Here is a 16,991-nt window from a genome sequence, read left to right on the forward strand (position 1 = left end):
AGGGGAGGGGGAGAGACGCACGAGCCAAACACGGCCTTCACACAGAGTTTTAAGGGAGGATTATTTCTGTTTAAATAACACTAATAACTAAACTATATCCTACAACTCAAAGTTGATCATAAACTCAGGCTTGAAAGGAGGATTAACTGCGTCCTGACGCAACCCAAACGGACTGTTGCCTCGTTCAAATTCACAGTAATCAGTTCATCCTGACGCACGTGTGTTTCCAACATGTGACCTGAAGCTTTTCATGGTAACCCTCCCTCCGCGTGCACCTGCCCCTGACCCGAAATTAAAATCCTGAGATGTTCATCAAAACTTGGAGACTGTTTGATCCTGACTTCAGTTACAGCAGGATCACCCTGAACACTGATCAAATGTGATCACGGAATATTCAGCTTATTTGGAAAACTGTGGTGTGAATTCCTTTGAAATTAATAAACAATTACCAGTAAACTTGTACCATGCAAAAATAGATAAATAAATAAAAATCCAAGTGGATTGGTTAAATTCAGACACCAAGATGTCATGACAAGAAACACAAAGCTTTTCCTTCAGACCACCAAGGAATCAAGGGGAGAAAAGCTCAGGTGGGTGCTATTGGGAGAAATACCTAAACTTTGTAATCACAAAAATTGAAATTGAAATGATAGAATAGCATTTTATCTGAATGAGCACTGGCTTTGACATGTTGTTACATCAGACACATTGATCACCTCTGCAGACCATCAGAGGGGAAATCTGATGTGAAATTAAAGAATAAATATTTAACCTGACAGGAGTGAAGTGAGAGAGGGGCCCCAATAATGAGAGGTGGTGTCACTACACCCCATGTGACTTAACGTAATTACACTAAAATGTATTTAAGAATAGGCACCACGTGAGCATCAACTGAGGTTTTATAATTAGACAAGGCCTTAATGTTAAGGCCACCTTACATTTCTGTTTGTATTACGTGACAGTGGTGTATGTGGTAATCAAATGACCCACAAAATAATTCAAACAAAATTAACCTGCTGCTTTTGTTGCTGATGTAATCACCCTGTAACCAGCAGCTTATCCAGCCTCAGAGGGGAGTACAGTATCAAATGTCAGTTTACCCAGACAAGTAGTCATTTTAACATCATTAGCAAATATCTGATGATCAATGATTGTGTGTGTTTGCAGGATGCACAAAAGTAAATAAACACCATTTTGATGAACAAACCCACTTTTAAAATCAGGAAAACAGTTTAATGTAGAAAAAGTTAAAGAGGCATCCACACATTTAATAAATGTTCTTGGACATTTCTGTGAAAAGAGACTAATTTAATACAATTTCTAATAAAACTAGTAACTGTTACATACAGTAGCAGATTGATTAGTTTTAACATTTAAATTAAAAAAAAACCCATAAAATCAGGCACTTTGATCATGACATTGTCTATAGATGTAAAAGCTTTGACCTGTTAAAGGCTGTAGAAATCTTGAACATCCCATAGCTGAACAACACCTTTAGTGGAGGCCGACCAACATGTTCAGATACAACTTTGCTTCTGTAGAAAAAAAAAAATGTACAAAATGATCCAAAAGTTTCTTGGGGGAGTGATCTTGTTTCCAGGTCCTTGTTAGATCAGTAGCCTCCAGTTTTAATCCTCCACTCTAGAGTTCTGTCGCAGGACCCCATTCGATGTCGTCCACCTCATCGTCATCGTCAGAGCTGTCGCTGCCTCGGATCTGTGTGCGTCTGAACTGCACAGCTTGGTGATGATGTGCCAGCCTGGTCAAAGGGCAGGACAGAGGGTTACAGGTCAAGGTTGGCGCATAGCCTCAGTGTGGCTTTACTGTGAAGACCACAGACGGCGAGAGGACACTTACACAATGAACTGAGGGTTCTTCTTTTGCTCGGCTGGTGCCTGCGGCTCCGGCTCTGCGGAGCGAGCCTGGAAGAGACGACAAGGTGGGTTTTATGCAAGAGCTGGAAACTAAATGAACACACATTACCAAAACCATGACCAGCAGGACAGGTCTTTGTTTCAGCATTCACATATTCTTTAAAAGTTGTTGTTATTTTATTTACTTTCCAGGCAGCAACACTTGTGTCAGTAAGAAAAGGCAACTTACAGACTAAAAATGTAAAATAATGTTTAAACTTGGGTTAAATTTAGATTGTTGTTCTGAGGTAATAATGGAGCTTTAACGGAGGTAATAATCATGCCAATTTATTCCTCAAATAACTGATTCATTGTTTGGTCTGTAAGTATCTGAAAATAGTGAAAAATGTCTGTTACAGTTTAAATTGTTTTGCTTGTTTTGTCCAACCAACATTGAAAAAAGATATCAGTTTACTATCAAAGTGAAATAAGAAACCCAGCAAATAAGTACATCTCAGAAGCTAAAACTGAGCAATTTTGCGGCATTTTTGCTTTAAAAAATGACTTGAATAATTATGAAATTTGTTCATTTCACTGACTACTCACTACTGGTAAATGGCCTAAATGAAAACACAGGTATGGCCCTTTAAATGAGAGCAACATTTGATTTACCTGTTGTAATTTATCCTCAATAGCAGACAGGCTGGCAAGCTGTGGGCTCTCAGGCTCCGCCTCAGCATATGAAGGCTCGTTCACAGAGTACCGAGTAGAGGGGTCGGGGGCTATAAAATCTGGGGGTCCGTCCGATGGCGTGTTGGGTGCGATTATATCAAGGGCGCTGAAGTCTGAGTCTGTAAAACTGCGATGAGAGGGGTCTTCCTCCTCGGCCGCGCTGTGAGGCGGGCTGTAATCCACCTGGCGAGGCGCCCTGGGCCCAGGCACGTGCATCAACGGTGGAATTTCTCTGTGCGAGTACATGCTGGCGTGAGGCTCGGAGTCCGAGGTGGGACTGCGGTTCCCAGAGGCGGGCTCAGACGATCGGGCTAAAGCAGCTCCAGCTACCCTGGAGCCTTTGTGGTGCATCACTGCATTCTGACCAGGATAAGCCTCCTCCAGGTCCTCGTTGTCAGTGTAGGCCTCTCCGTCTGTGAAGGCCTCCCCGTCAGTGTCCTCCAGGTCGCTGGCAGCACTGAGATAGTCGGACTGGGTTTGGTCCAGAGCGTCCAAGTCCTGTTCTCCACCACTCTCCAACTAGACAGAAAAAAATGTTGTGGTTAGTGGTTAGTTTGTCACTGGACAGCAAGAGACCTTTAACAAACTGTAAGATGGATAAGCTGTAGCAGCATAAAAACTTAAAACCAAGTGTGTGTCGTACCGTCACTTCAGACACCCAGACAGGTTTGGACTGTTGGTGGCGGATCTTATCCTTCACAGTCTCGTACCACAGACTGGAGTCGGGCTGCAGGTCAATACGAGCTGGAGGGAAAACAGGAGCGGAAGATAAGCATAAAGTTAGAAGTACTTCTGTCAGAGACAAATAAAGAGAGAAGAGGCTAGCTTTATATAGTCTGTAGTATTTTCAGTTATAAGACAGGACAGGGACAGACTTTGCTCATGTGTTGCTACCTGAGAAAAGGTGGCTGCAGTGTTTCCTCAGCTTAAGGGCCTGGGAGTAAAGCCGCCTGGAGCTCTTGTTGGAGTTGGGGCTGTACCTCTGCCTCATGGCTTTGACGTCCTTGCGGCTGTGAGGGTCCAAGAAGAGGACCATGGGGTGGTACTGGATGTAGTTCAGCCTCTCCACTGCAGTGGGAGTGATGTCCAGTAGAGGGTGCTTGTCCTGAGACAGAAAACAGAAAAATGAGGGGAGAGCAAACAAAACAAGATTAAATGGTACTAAGTGACTAAATATCAAGTTCTTTCCACTTCTGGTTATTGAAGGCTTGCTCACCTTCTCTGCTATTCTCCTCACAGTGTCCAGTTTAATAACTGTGGATCCGCCGTCTCCTCCACTGCGAGGAACCATGTCTGCGTAAACAACAAACATTTAACGTGAACATCAAAAATAACTGAAACTTTAAGGGAGAATGTGGTAGTAAATGTATGTTTTTATGTTGAACATGTTTATCAGGTAAGAAAGAGTCAAAAAGAAGAAACTAACCTGCCACCTCATATTCATCAGGCAGCTCTCTGGCCAGCTTCTCCATGGCAATATCATTCAGAGGACCCAGAATGACAATGGGCCGTTTGAAATTAGCTGGAGACACAAACAATTCAGGATTATTATAACCTGCTCAGTATGACTTAGGGCATGAAAAGCAAGATTTTAAAAACAGGCCAACCTTCTCTGAGCAGGACCCTCTCGTAGGCTGGGAATTTGCCCTGAATGGTGAGCTGCAGCAGGTCTTCACGAGTCCGACGGACGTTCTTTTCGTTCTTTTTGTTGCCTCTGAGCCCCCGTAGTTTCCAGAACTCAGCCCTCGGTGCTGACGCCTGCTTCTCTCCGCTGCCCCGCTGTGCCTGCTCCATGCTGGCCAGTGTCTCAGCCCTGCAGAAGATCACGACGGATATAATCGCTGAGGAATAGTTCTTTTACGAGGTTAGACTAGAAATCTAAATGTCTTTTCCGTCTCCTCCTGACCTGGTCTGGTTGGGGATGGTGCCTTTATCCATCTCGTGCAGGTCGTTCCCCATGCGGATGGCCAGCCAGTTTCCCAACTTCCCACGGTGCATCGTGTCCACCACCCTGAACACCTCCCCTCTGGTGAAGTTCAGCCCAATGGAGCCTTCAGCCTCGTGGTCAAAGTGGGTGCGGATGTAGAAGTTGTCTGCCAGGTTGGACTTGGTGATCTTCTTATAAACTGAGGAGAGTCAAAACTGATGGATTCAGTCCGTGATTGACAGCAGCTTCACCCCCAACTATCACATGGACGGTTTGGTCATTAACTTACGATCAATCTTGTTCTGAGAGCAGATTTCCACCTGCTCTCCCCTCTTGATGTTCAGGAGGAAGTTGGCTGCCTCTTCCCGAGTGAAATGACCAAAATCAACTTTATTTACCTGAATAAGGAGGAGACATTTTATCTCAAGCCAGACACAAGACAGAGGAGAAGAAAACTTCACATCCCAAAAAAGACATCTAACAGTAGTCACAGAGAACCGACCGCATTCACATTTCAATCATTTACCACCAAAAACTACACCGTTTATTTAACTTTTAGATTTGATGTGAGATCCATGTGCTTAACAAGGTAAGTCATGCTGACTGATTATATTTTTGGCAGACTGATGAAGACTCTCCATGATGTTGAAAGTCAGGCACTAAATAGTTAGAGCCAAAGTTTATGGTTCTAGATGTTGAAATAATTATCAACCTCTTCATTACGGAAGCTTCATTCAAGCTTTAAAAAGGTAATAATGAACAAAGTGTGCAATCTAAACCTATATCACCTGCAGGATCTGGTCTCCCTCTTGCATTCCCTCGTCATACGCGGGGCTGTTTGGCTGAACTCCACCAACAAATATGCCGACGTCGTTGCCCCCCACGAGCCTCAGACCCACGCTGCCCTCCTTCACAAACGACACCGTGTGAATGTCAGAGCTGTACCTGAGAGGGAGGAGGAGAAGGAGCCATGCACTCATAAACAAGTCGATTATGTCGATATCCCATGAATGAACATTTACAAATGGACGTTACTCACCCCGGATTAGGCGTTGGGTAGGAATCTGGGGGGAGGGAGTAGATGGGCTCTTCTGTAGGCTTGGCTACAAAAGATACAGAAATAGTGAGACTCCTGCGCTGGTGCTACTTTACTAAATCCATTGCTTATTTAGTCTATAATATATATTAAAAAAAAAAACAATTCACTAGAGCTACAACCAGCAAATATTTAATATTTAATGTAAACTATTAATCTGACAGCAGTGCTTGAGTCTTACAATAGACTGGTGGGTTGCTCTTCACTGATATCCCAGACCTGATGGTGCCTGTTCCATTAGCAGGACGAGGAGCACTGTGAGGTGAAGAAAACATCAATCTGTGATATTTGTTTAACAACACCTTTACTCTTAAAACAGTACAGAAAGCCAATAGTAAGTTCCTGAAGAGAGGTTAAGGCTTTACAATAGCAAAAGAGCAGTTTTTATGTGAGGATAACACTGATGTGATGAAGGCCATGGTCAGCCGTACCTGTGGTGGCTGTTCCCTCGCTCAGAGCTCCCAGACCTCCTGAGATGTGACAGCTGGTCCGACTCTGAGGAATCTGAATGAGGTGAACAGACAACAGAGACCGTGGTCAAGACTAATATTTGGCACTTTTAGGGCTCTAAAACCTTATTTGACAATCCGGAGGAGGAGGAGGAGAGTGACACAGGAGAGCAAACTGACCATCGGGAGGCGTTCTGGTGGGTGATGGGACACGACGAGGAGACTCCTGCTTGACGGCGACTGCAGTGGATTTTATCTCAGGAAGGACTCTGAGAGAAGCAGAGTGATACCAGACAAATTAAATTAAACTAAACTAAACCGCAGTATGTCATTTTATGTTGTTTTTGTGATTCATCACTTGAGACAAAACAAGTATCAGTGCGTTAACAACATGTCAAACATGAGATGGTTGATTAAAACTAAAATGTTCTTGTTCTTGAGCTGCTGAACTGAAACACTAGGTGATGCAATCCTTACAGGAAGTCATGTCATGTGCATCAGTGTGTACAGAGTGTTTTCCAATGAGACGTGTGTTGAGCAGATGAACCAGTCTGACATCCTGTAGGCGTGGTTTTCAGTGTCTCCACTGAGGAGCTGCAACTGTGCCAGAGTTGAATTTATTTCCAATTAAATACTAACCCTTGATTTTTGCACTTTCATATATTCATAGAGATGTTTTTAGCTTATTTATTTTACTAGCTTAGCTTATTTATTTACTCTGATATTCAAGAATAATCAGGTAAGAAGCCTTAGCTGACTGTCAACAACAAACTAACAAACATGTCCATGTTGTGATCGTAAACCTGCTCAGGTTAATATCAATAGAGGTTTACTGTCAACAGTGTAGGCTGAGAAGTACTTGGTAAGTTTAGAGTTAAGTTTCTGGTCAGTCCCACAGGTCATGTTTATGAAAAAGTACCGAGTTATCAAACTATGTGTTTCTGAGTGTGTAGAGCTCCACTGTCTGTCCAACAGACATGTGACATGCAGAAAGTCCCCTTCTGACAAAAGATCCTCCACCGTTCTCTCACCTGTATCGGTTGTTCGCCGTGTTGGAGTTTGTGCTGCCTGTAGAGTTCTTGCGGGGGACAGAGGCATAACTGGCCTCTGATTCAGAATCTGATTGAGCTGTGAAGATTAATGAATAAAAGCTGGCATTATGAAAAGAATTTCATACATTTGCACATCATTTTGGTGATATTAATTGGACAGTTTTTAAACAACGTCCATGTCTGTAAATGTGCATTCAGAAAATACCTACAGTCAAGATTTAAAATTTTAAGGCCTATGTCAAATGTGCTATAAATTCAGTCCACATATGACACACAGATGTTCCCTGCTGATTCAACACACACACACACACACACACACCTTTCTGTGGTGGATTGCTGGCAGTGACACTGGCGGTGCTCCAACGTGGCGGCTCCACCGGGGGCTGCAGGGCAACATCTGGAAGGACTCTGGAAGAGAAGAGAGGGAGGCGGGAGTGAGGGAGGAGGAAGACAACAAATCTCAGTTACGTTTGGAGAGGGGGGACCCGTGGCTAATATGGTGATTATTGATGAGAGGATGAGGCTGAAATATTGAATATTCACCTTAGCGTCTCTGAGGGAAGCTCTCTCTTTGATGGTTTGTAACTGATCAAAATTAACCATTTGGTAATATTAGTTTTCTTGTTTTATCCTGTTAAGTCATGTTTACCATCAATTTCAACATGCTGAATAAAACATGCAGATTTGCAAGAACTGATCAATAAATTGCTGAACTACTCTGCTGATGTTTGATTGGAATATTGTTGCTTTAGTGATAAGTGTCGTCTGTTTAATCAACACTTAGCCACATACAGGAGAGGGACATGTTCAGTGAAAGTCACTTTTATTTCATTGGTTAACAACATGTCACCACAAACACAAACACTTGGTACACAGTCAAAAACACAAATCAAGCAAAATCAAAGGCTACAAAATGAGATTTTAAGGCACAAATGGGCAAATCAATAAAAATCACAAGACAGAAAGGGGTAATTTAAACTTTAAACATAAATAAAAACATGTGATTAGCTAATGTTAATAATGGGAGAGGCTTGCACAGTCTGCCCAGTGTCCCAGTCCGTGACATCTTGTTGGGTTTCGGGGAGGGGGTTGGGGGTATTGGAGGATGGAGGTTGGGCGGACCTTCATCTGTACCTGTATCTGCTGAGGGAGTCCTGACTGTACGTGGTGCTCTGCCTCTGAGGAGGCCCCATGCTGCTGTCCGACTCGGACTCAGAGTCTGAGAACAAAGATAACAGCAGTTAGGTTATACTGGCAGACTAAAAACACCAGCGAGTATTGCGTTTCCTGTGATGCAGCATGAAACAACCATTTTATTTCTTAGAATATTATTTGTCACATCGTACAGTTATTGATCTTCTGCTACAGTGTTTTAAACCAACAGTAGATGGCTTTAATGCTCAGTAAAGTTGATAAATGTTTTCAGACATTTTAGAATTATTTCAAACATAACTTATGATTCAGGTGAACTGACCCTTTAATATTGTTTGTATCAATAACTACAACTTTAGCAAGGTAATGTCCAGCTTCTGTCGGCATCTACACTGCCTGTTACACAGACTGATAGCATCTTTCATGTTCTGTGGCCTTAGCTTTATTCGACTCTTCATACCTGTTCAGCAGCAAACATTCAAAGGTAAAGCAAATATTGTCTAAGAGCTGTCAGACAAAGTGTGGGGGAGTGCGGGATGTGTAGGGAGTTGGATCGTTTTTGTGTTTGTGTGTGTGCACACCGACCTGGTAGCGGGACTCTGAGGGGGGAGTTGACCCTCCTTGGTGCCTCTGGGCGAACAGTGATGGGGGAGGATCTCACCCCTGCATGGGGCAGATCAGGAAGAACTCTGGGGGGGGGCAGAAAAACACAGTTAGGAAATGTCCAAAACAGATCCACTTCGCCATGGTGCTGGAGTTGAATCAAGCTTTGTCCTTACTTGTATCTGCTGTCTGGGCGGGGGCTCTCTTTGCGCGGTGGAGGGGACGCGCTGCGTTCAGAGTCTGACTCCGACACCGGCTTGCGGGGCCGTGAGGCGGAGGAGGTGGGGCGAGAGGTGGTCCAGTTGTGGACTATAGGAGAGGACCGAGGGTTGGGGAGTGTGGACACACCAGACAGACTTCTGCGGAAAGAGCACATAAAAGAAAATGCTGTGACAAAAACATTCTCAACACCGTATTTGACATTTGTTGTGTTTACATGTCATTGAGTAACCTGGATTTTGCAAGTTTCTTCGACCTATTTTTCTACCCTGACTGAGTTGAGGCTTTAAGAAAAAAACCCCAGTAATTACCGCTAGATTACTGCCTGAGAAAACTGATTTCTTGGGTACCTTTACACATTTCTACAGGTGCAGGTGCATGACAAAGACTTCAGATGGGGAAAGTACCAAATGACAGGAACAATAACTACTTCAAACAGTGTGTTATTCTTCCATCCAACCTAAAATGATTCAGTCAAAAGCCAGACTAAAAGTGAATCTGAAATAAGTCTAAATGTTGCACCTGCGTCTGTGTGCAATAAGAAAAACATGCGTTCTTTCCCATAACATTTACCATGCATGTAAATGGGGACAAAAAGAGGTCAGAGTCTGAAAAAAAAGTTTGTAGCAAACATTCAAAACAATTTTTTGTCTACTTTGCATCTCACATCTAAAATTTAAATACATAGCATAAATGTGATGCTTGAACACAAACATTTCCTTAATAAAACAGTAATGACGTTGGACTGACTTGTATTTGCTGGAGTTGTCCCTCATGTCCGGACTGGCTCTCCTGACAGGAGGAGGAGGAGGAGGAGGAGAGGCACTGTGGTCCGACTCCGACTCAGACGGAGCTGCAGAAATCAGCCGATAATAATAAATAAACCTTTGAGAACGCAGTATCAAGCCACATCTCGACTTCTTATCATGCTCTGACAATAGTGGCATTATTTAGTATTAGTGTTATTTCTTCTGAAAGGCTGAATGCTAATATTTCTTGCACCATCGTCACTATTTCTCTGGGTATGTGATCAACAACTTATGGGAGGTTCCAGTAAAAAAAGGGATTCTTGCGGGACTGACCTCTGCGAGAGGCGTAGTTTCTTGCAGGAGGCCGAGTCAAGGTGGAGCGCACTGGTGATGTATCCCGAGACTTGGCTGGAGGAGGTTCGGCTCTCATTCTGGGTTTAAAAGACAGAGACACAACAATTCTTCAATGCCTTTGTTCTTAAAATAGGAGAAATGAGACATTCTTTATGATCAAAATTCATCAACTGATGTTTATTGGTGGTGGTGCTGGGGAGGTGCTGTGTGTACCTGCGTGTCCGCCTCTCTCTGTTGGGCTGACGGGATGTTCTGTGAGGGGGGGCATCTTCGTCAATGTCTGAAATGTCTGATGGGAAAAGAAAAACAATAAGTGGGGTGAGAAACTCTGCACTGACAGAGTCATGGCCAGATATACAGCCCCACCTTCCCTCCCTCTCCACCTCCACCCCTCACCCTCCAGTTCAGAGCTGCTGTCTCGGCGGTGGTCGTCCTCGCTGTTGGGGGCGCTGTCCTCCACCTCAGGGATGGTGACCAGGAACCTGCGGTCGTCTCTGAGGACCGTCATGGTGAGCTTGCCCCTGCTCTTCTCTACCAGGTGCTTGGTCTCCAGCAGGGACAGATTCTCCGTTGTCATGCCGTTGATCTGGTCGTAGGAGACAAATCACTTAACATTAAAAGAGTGGAATTATGACTTTGAGGCATGAGATTAAATCAACAAATCTTAATTTTTACCTTGAGAATGAGGTCTCCCTCCTGCAGTGTTCCTTCCTTTGCAGCCAGGCCTGTTTCTGTCATGTGCTTGATGAAGATCTGACTGCCAAGCTTCAATCCGTACTCTGTAGAAAGAGGAAGACAACAAGAAACTAGTCAGTATTCTCCCCATGAGCACTTCAGGGCAAGTAAACATCTTCCCTTAGCCCCTGAAGTCTCACCATCTGTGATTCTCTTTTTGACTAGTGTAGTTTTGATGGGTTTCTCTGCAACATCCTGATGCGGCAGCCTCTTGTACCCGGACGACATCAGCGGCAGCGTGTTTGCATGCCCGTTGCGGTCGGGCGTGGAGCTGCGGGCGCGGGACTGGTAGCGGTTGTCGTCTCGGTTGTCGCTGCCGTCAGAGTAGCGTCGTGTTCGTCTGGGTGGGTCCTGGTCCAGCAGGTTGGAATGGGAGGCGGCCCGAGACGGTCTGGTGGTCGCTGGGATCTGGATTTTGCGAGGGCGCTTCACTGTCTGGAGAGAGAGAGGAGGAGGAGAGGGCCAGAGATTTACACAGCATCGTATATTAGAGGTCATTTAGCTGATTTGGCTGGTGCTTCCTTCATACTCACTATGTTTGCCGTCTTGCCACATGACTTGAGGGTCTGAATGGTGTAGTTTGAGTGGACGTTGTCCATAGACACTCCATTGACCATGACAATTTGATCTTTGTTACTGTAGAGCACAAGCAAACACACATGTGAGTCTGGTTCTGTTAAATAAGTTGACATATGCATGCAGACAGGTGACGGCAGCTTTTTATGTTAACAGTCAAGACTTAAAAGGCTCCTGCAGTCACGTCAGGGCGACGACAACTTACAACAGTCGCCCCATGGCCGGTCCATTTGGCAGCACATCTGACACCACCACAGTTGTATCCCCCGTGTCGGGGTGAGGCTTGTCCTTGCCTCCTGATAAGGCAAAGCCAAACCCCAGTTTGGGATCCTGCAATTTTGAGAAAGAGAGTTTTTATTTTCTAAAGGAAGTCCACACAGACAGAAGTATATGAAACAGCAACAGGAGAAACAGGAGAAGAGGAGGAGAAAGAATGCAGGAAAATAAGCAGGTAGAGTATGAGCATGTGTGGGAGATACAGTAGAGAGATAGAGGGAGCGAGAGCACATTCCAGCGACATTCAGTCTGAGGCAGGATAGTGAAGCGCCAACTGGGGCTGCGGGGTGCAGCAGGGTGTGTCGCTATGAATTCCTACTGGAGTCTGTGCTGTGAAACCGAGAGCTCTGAAGCACGGTCCAGCTCAGCCCCCGCAAGCCCTTTTACAACGCCTGCGGAAACAATAGTGGAACTGCCTCTGTGCTATACGTCAAGGCTCGACTTTCACTTCTGAATTTGTGTAGCCACTGAGCACAGACCAAACACCACTGGTGCACCAAAGATAAGTGGTCCGCACGGCAAATGTGCTTCAGTATTCTGAGTACAGTTTTTGTAAAATGTTTACATGTGAAGTAAGAAAACACATCAGTGTGTTCACCATAAACCCTGACACCTTTAAGTCTGAAACGTATGTAACTTCAAGCACGTCATGGTTTAATTCACAAACAACCAACTTACTTTGTTTAGTGTTATCGTGTGTTGCTCCCATATCGTTAGCTCCTCCATACCTGGTTTCTGGAAAGAAAGAAAGACAACTATGAGACTAAATGTATGCTTTAGGAAGGGAACATTTAACTTTGACAATATGAAATTATAAATAATTCATCCTAATACATATTAAGGGCCATTACATGGAGGACGGGTGAGAGCCTGTGCCAAGCAGGAAGACAGCAGAACTGTGTACGACTCAACCAGATCTCAGCATGCTCTCACCTGTCTCAATCCTGCCTGACCGGTATGGAGGGAGGAGGGGCTACCTGCTCTGTGTGTGTGTGTGTGTGTGTGTGTGTGTGTGTGTGTGCTATTTAGTCCCTGTGGTGCTGACAGCCTATGACATCCAGAGCTTGTTCAGTAAGTGCACACACAGAAAAACACTATGTAGAGGCGAGTAAGGCTATGGTTGTAAACATTATCAATTGATCTGTCATAATTTACAGTGGCTCATGATTTCATTTTTGAATGTGTTAAATGTCCAATCAAGAGTCTAAAACATTCAGTGTATAGCACAGAAACAGACTGCAGCAGCTCTAGAGACAAATGTTTTTCCTCCTACACAGACACAGACACATTGTTCCCGTTCTGCACAGCACATTTCTATGCTTGACTCTCTGTAAACAGCCTAAGTCAGAGCACTTGGCCCTGGAGACTGCTGAGATAGTAGAGCGTTTGCAGACAGTCAAGTTCTCAGACACACACTTGTTTTGAAGTCTGTAAACATTTCCTAAATCATTCCTCATTCTTGTGAAGACACGTTGGTGACCCTGGTTATTGGGACTGTATCTGAGGAGCATTAATAAAACAGGACTCACTGTTTAACCTCAGACTCTTGACCCTCTGTAGGTCGTTCATAGAATCAATGTCATGTGAGCGCGGCGGGAGTCACATTGCAGTGTCAAATTAAACTGTAAAGTAAACTTTAAAGAAACCACTTGAGAAAAGATGTCGTGACTGCATTGTAACTCCTCCCTCAGTTACATAAACGGTCCTCTTTACTGCTTCATCTGTCTTGAGCAGATTTCTACATTTCTGTCTAAATAAACCTCTTTTTTTGATGACTAATGAACACAACAATCCACAGACTTGTAGTTGCTGCACTCACATGACAACATGCCTCACATGTTTATCATTCCTCACATACTAGCTCTTTTCAGAACCAAACCAAACATAAACAAGCGCTGTCTGTCAATGGACTATATTTCATAGACATGTGGAGTTATAGTAAGAACGGGTAAAGCCAGCTGCTCTAGTCAGAGACATGGGGGTCGCCACGTTGGATGGCTCGACAGGCACATTTTATAAAGACATGGCAACCATCTCTGACATATATGAAAACACTTAAACTGTGTAAAAGTGATTCTTATTCAAACTATACAAACCAAATTGCAATGTAAACTGGTCATAGATGGCTGTGACTAACATATACACATGAAGGACTGTATGTGTATTTATGTTTAGACTTTGATTTGCTTGGTTGTTTATATGAGTTGGGGAGGTTTGAAAATTGAATTAATTAATTGAATTTAATTAAAAACCAGCTAAGAGTTTGTTTAAATACTAGGGTAGGACATGGAGGCCACATGATTGGTACAAGGTGGACGCAACGCAATGCAGACAACATTTATAACTTTATGGGACTCATGAGCGCAAACATAAGGCAAGCATTCAATGACCTTTCACACCAAAAAACATGATCTGAAAACACAACATGAGTTAACTGGTCATGCGAAGATGCCTTCTTCTTTGAAATGAAGTCAGTCTTCTTCATCAAATCCCCACACCAATCAACAAGGGGTAGAAATCTCACATATAATCACCACAAAAATCCTAAACTCGCTGGTGGAGGTAACCGTGAGCACAGGTGTACATCGTGTGACCTGTGAACAGTAGGCCATTTGTTTGACCAAGTTAATCATAAACCTGAGGAGAAGAAAAAAAACAACAAAAACACACAGCAACTGACCTGATGGCTCAAATAAAAGCTGGCTGTGGTGTTTCTAACTGCATGCCAAGCTATTATTTTAATCTGAGCTGACACTGACACCTGACGCTGCTACTTTGAGACTGTACTTCAGGTAGTTAGAAAGAGTCAAACATGGACAACAAACCAGGATCAGAGAGGTAACGGCAGAATCCAATGACGAGCAAACATGATCAAAAATGCCCTGCTGAGAAAACTGAGGAACTGTCTGAGGACCACGTACTGTTGCAACACTTGCTGAGCAGACCCGTATTCAAACAGATTAGCTGAATCACAGCACACTGGTGATACTACGGGTTAAACTTTAACTCGGCTGTAGATGGCATGACGATAACGACGTTAATGAAATTCCACTGAGGATAAAGAAAGAAAATATGCAAATAGTGGTCATGCTAGCTCAGTCTAGGGAATTTCCTAAAAATATGCTGAGATTTCTAAAAACAAATCGGGCTTTTGAACAAAGCAGAGCAGTGCCTGCACTGATGATCATTCCACTCACTCACAAACGTGATGCCTCAATGGGCTAAGGACTACAGCTATATAGCTCCTGTAAAAAAAAAATCACCTTTATCGCATTGAATTCAGCCAAAAAAAGTCCAACTGGTCAAAACGGACCACAAAGTCAACAGTGATTACTGTGAGTCAGGTTTAAGGCCACAACCTGCAGTCCTGCCTGACACTCCTGTACTTCAGGTTCTTACCTGACCAGCTCTACATTTAGTTAGCGGCTCGCACATATCAGTAATAATTTATGTCCTTTGTTCATTTTTTATCAGTTACACTTTAGGTGCATTCACGCAGTGGGATACTTGCAAGACCCTTAAAGCTTTCTCCACTTACCACTTGGTCTTTGAACCTTACTTCCATTTCCCGCTGGGATCTCTAAGCGGAACAAAACACCTGTGGCCTCCGGTGCTCAATGAACAGCCAGCTCTTTATGTTCCATATGGCAACACCAAAAAGCAAAACAATCAAACAGATCCCACAGTTATCCAACTCCAGCTCCTTCCTCGTCAGATCAGCTCTGTATGGATGGTGGGAACATGATCCCCCCGCTGAAATTCATGTATAAAGCGAACAGCTGTGGTGTTTCTCTCTCAGCAGGGAGAGAAGAAAAGAAACCATCTAGGAGAGACCTCACCTGGAGCGCTCCTCCCCCACCCAGCCTTTGCCCACTCTCACAGTCACTCTCCAGTGCCCTTCAATAAACATGGATTTAAGGCGGAGCTGCACTACACACACACACACACACACACACATATATATATATATATATATATATGAATATGTACATATTAAAGCATGACTTTGAAATCTCAAGGGTACGTACAAAGACACATAAGCCAGAAGGAGATTTGATCAGTTACTGTAGTCTGCTGCTTTCAAGTAAAAAAATATTTATCTACACATAAAATTACAATTTCTACCGCTGCTTATTCCAACCAGCGGAAACTACACTGAACTTTGTGATGCAGTGTTTTATCCAAGCGTCTACACACGTTTCCTTATAATCCAACATGCCATATTTGTAGGGCTGCAAATAATATTTATTAACTTTTTTCACTGAACCAACTGATCTGGACATCAGTTAGTCAATATCATGTCTCAAAGTATCTCAAGTATCAAAATATTGTCTTCCTACTGCAGTATTTATGAAGCACAGATAAATCTGTGTACACTCATCAATATGTCAAATTCTGTGATGTTCAGGATTCATTTTATGATATGAAGCATTACAACTGTAGCTGAAGCTGTAGCTAGCAAAGCCATTTGGTAGTATTACTTCTATAACTATATAGCGACTTCCTGTATTTTAGCTCATAGACTAACTTCAAAAGTACATGAACGACCACCTGCAGGCTTGACTAAAGCTTGGTCCAGAAAACATTAAGACATACGTGGCTGTTCCTGAAACTATAACGAGTCTGCAACACAAAAAATATGAGGATGCACAAGCACGGACTATAACACAACACATGGGGCTGAAGGAGAAACAGGTTGTTGCTACGGTGGCGTCTAACCATCCACTTACAGGCACCACCAGCAGCGGTGGTGGTGGAGGCTCCGGGGGCACAGAGCCAAAGTGCTTGAGTAGTTTCATTCGCTGCGTCAGATTCATGATGATAATGTGCAGTTTTCTTCTTCTGTTAGAAAAAAAAAAAAAACACCTGCTGCGCAACTAGACAGACACACAAAACACTGGCGTCCTCAAAAGGTCCTCAAAAGACAAACACTCCTCAGAAAGAGACCACAGCCAGAGGACACTTTAAACTATTCAACTTAAAGAAAATGAAAAGGAAAACAGCAGGTCATGTGTCCATCGCTCCAGACTTATGATCTAGATCCTCCTGATGGGTTTATAAAGTCAAACAGGTCCACTTGCTCCCACTGTCACTGGTATGTGTGTGTCTTGGTTAACTTGTACTCTTTCCCACAAGGCAGCAGCAGCAGGTCCCAGGCTGCTGGCTGTGTTTCAGTCCACTGGGTGCTATGGTTACGTCGGGGGAATGAGAGCACTGG

At 43.8% G+C, this 16,991-nt stretch overlaps 1 protein-coding gene across 2 annotated transcripts; it reads right to left on the minus strand.

Moving 5' to 3' along the window:
• Nucleotides 1-1,211: 1,211 nt before the first annotated feature.
• Nucleotides 1,212-16,524, minus strand: tjp3 (tight junction protein 3). Of its 2 annotated transcripts, none has more exons than XM_070832253.1 (30): nucleotides 16,504-16,524; nucleotides 12,452-12,508; nucleotides 11,703-11,827; nucleotides 11,455-11,557; nucleotides 11,062-11,356; nucleotides 10,862-10,965; nucleotides 10,583-10,772; nucleotides 10,400-10,475; nucleotides 10,166-10,263; nucleotides 9,834-9,936; nucleotides 9,041-9,223; nucleotides 8,847-8,950; nucleotides 8,244-8,328; nucleotides 7,429-7,517; nucleotides 7,089-7,185; nucleotides 6,238-6,326; nucleotides 6,040-6,112; nucleotides 5,790-5,863; nucleotides 5,552-5,615; nucleotides 5,301-5,457; nucleotides 4,802-4,910; nucleotides 4,492-4,711; nucleotides 4,193-4,398; nucleotides 4,012-4,107; nucleotides 3,802-3,878; nucleotides 3,480-3,690; nucleotides 3,229-3,329; nucleotides 2,526-3,104; nucleotides 1,858-1,922; nucleotides 1,212-1,759 (listed from the first exon to the last, which is right to left on the minus strand). In XM_070832253.1, the coding sequence occupies exons 2-30, from the start codon at nucleotides 12,497-12,499 to the stop codon at nucleotides 1,642-1,644; spliced, it is 3,939 nt and encodes a 1,312-aa protein (XP_070688354.1). In that variant the 5' UTR covers nucleotides 12,500-12,508; nucleotides 16,504-16,524; the 3' UTR covers nucleotides 1,212-1,641. The 2 variants fall into 2 exon arrangements, with proteins under 2 accessions (XP_070688354.1, XP_070688355.1); XM_070832254.1 differs by lacking the exon at nucleotides 16,504-16,524 and adding an exon at nucleotides 15,312-15,629.
• Nucleotides 16,525-16,991: the final 467 nt, after the last annotated feature.

Source organism: Pempheris klunzingeri, chromosome 6, assembly GCF_042242105.1.
Source record: "Pempheris klunzingeri isolate RE-2024b chromosome 6, fPemKlu1.hap1, whole genome shotgun sequence".
In the NCBI taxonomy this organism is placed as follows: domain Eukaryota; kingdom Metazoa; phylum Chordata; class Actinopteri; order Acropomatiformes; family Pempheridae; genus Pempheris; species Pempheris klunzingeri.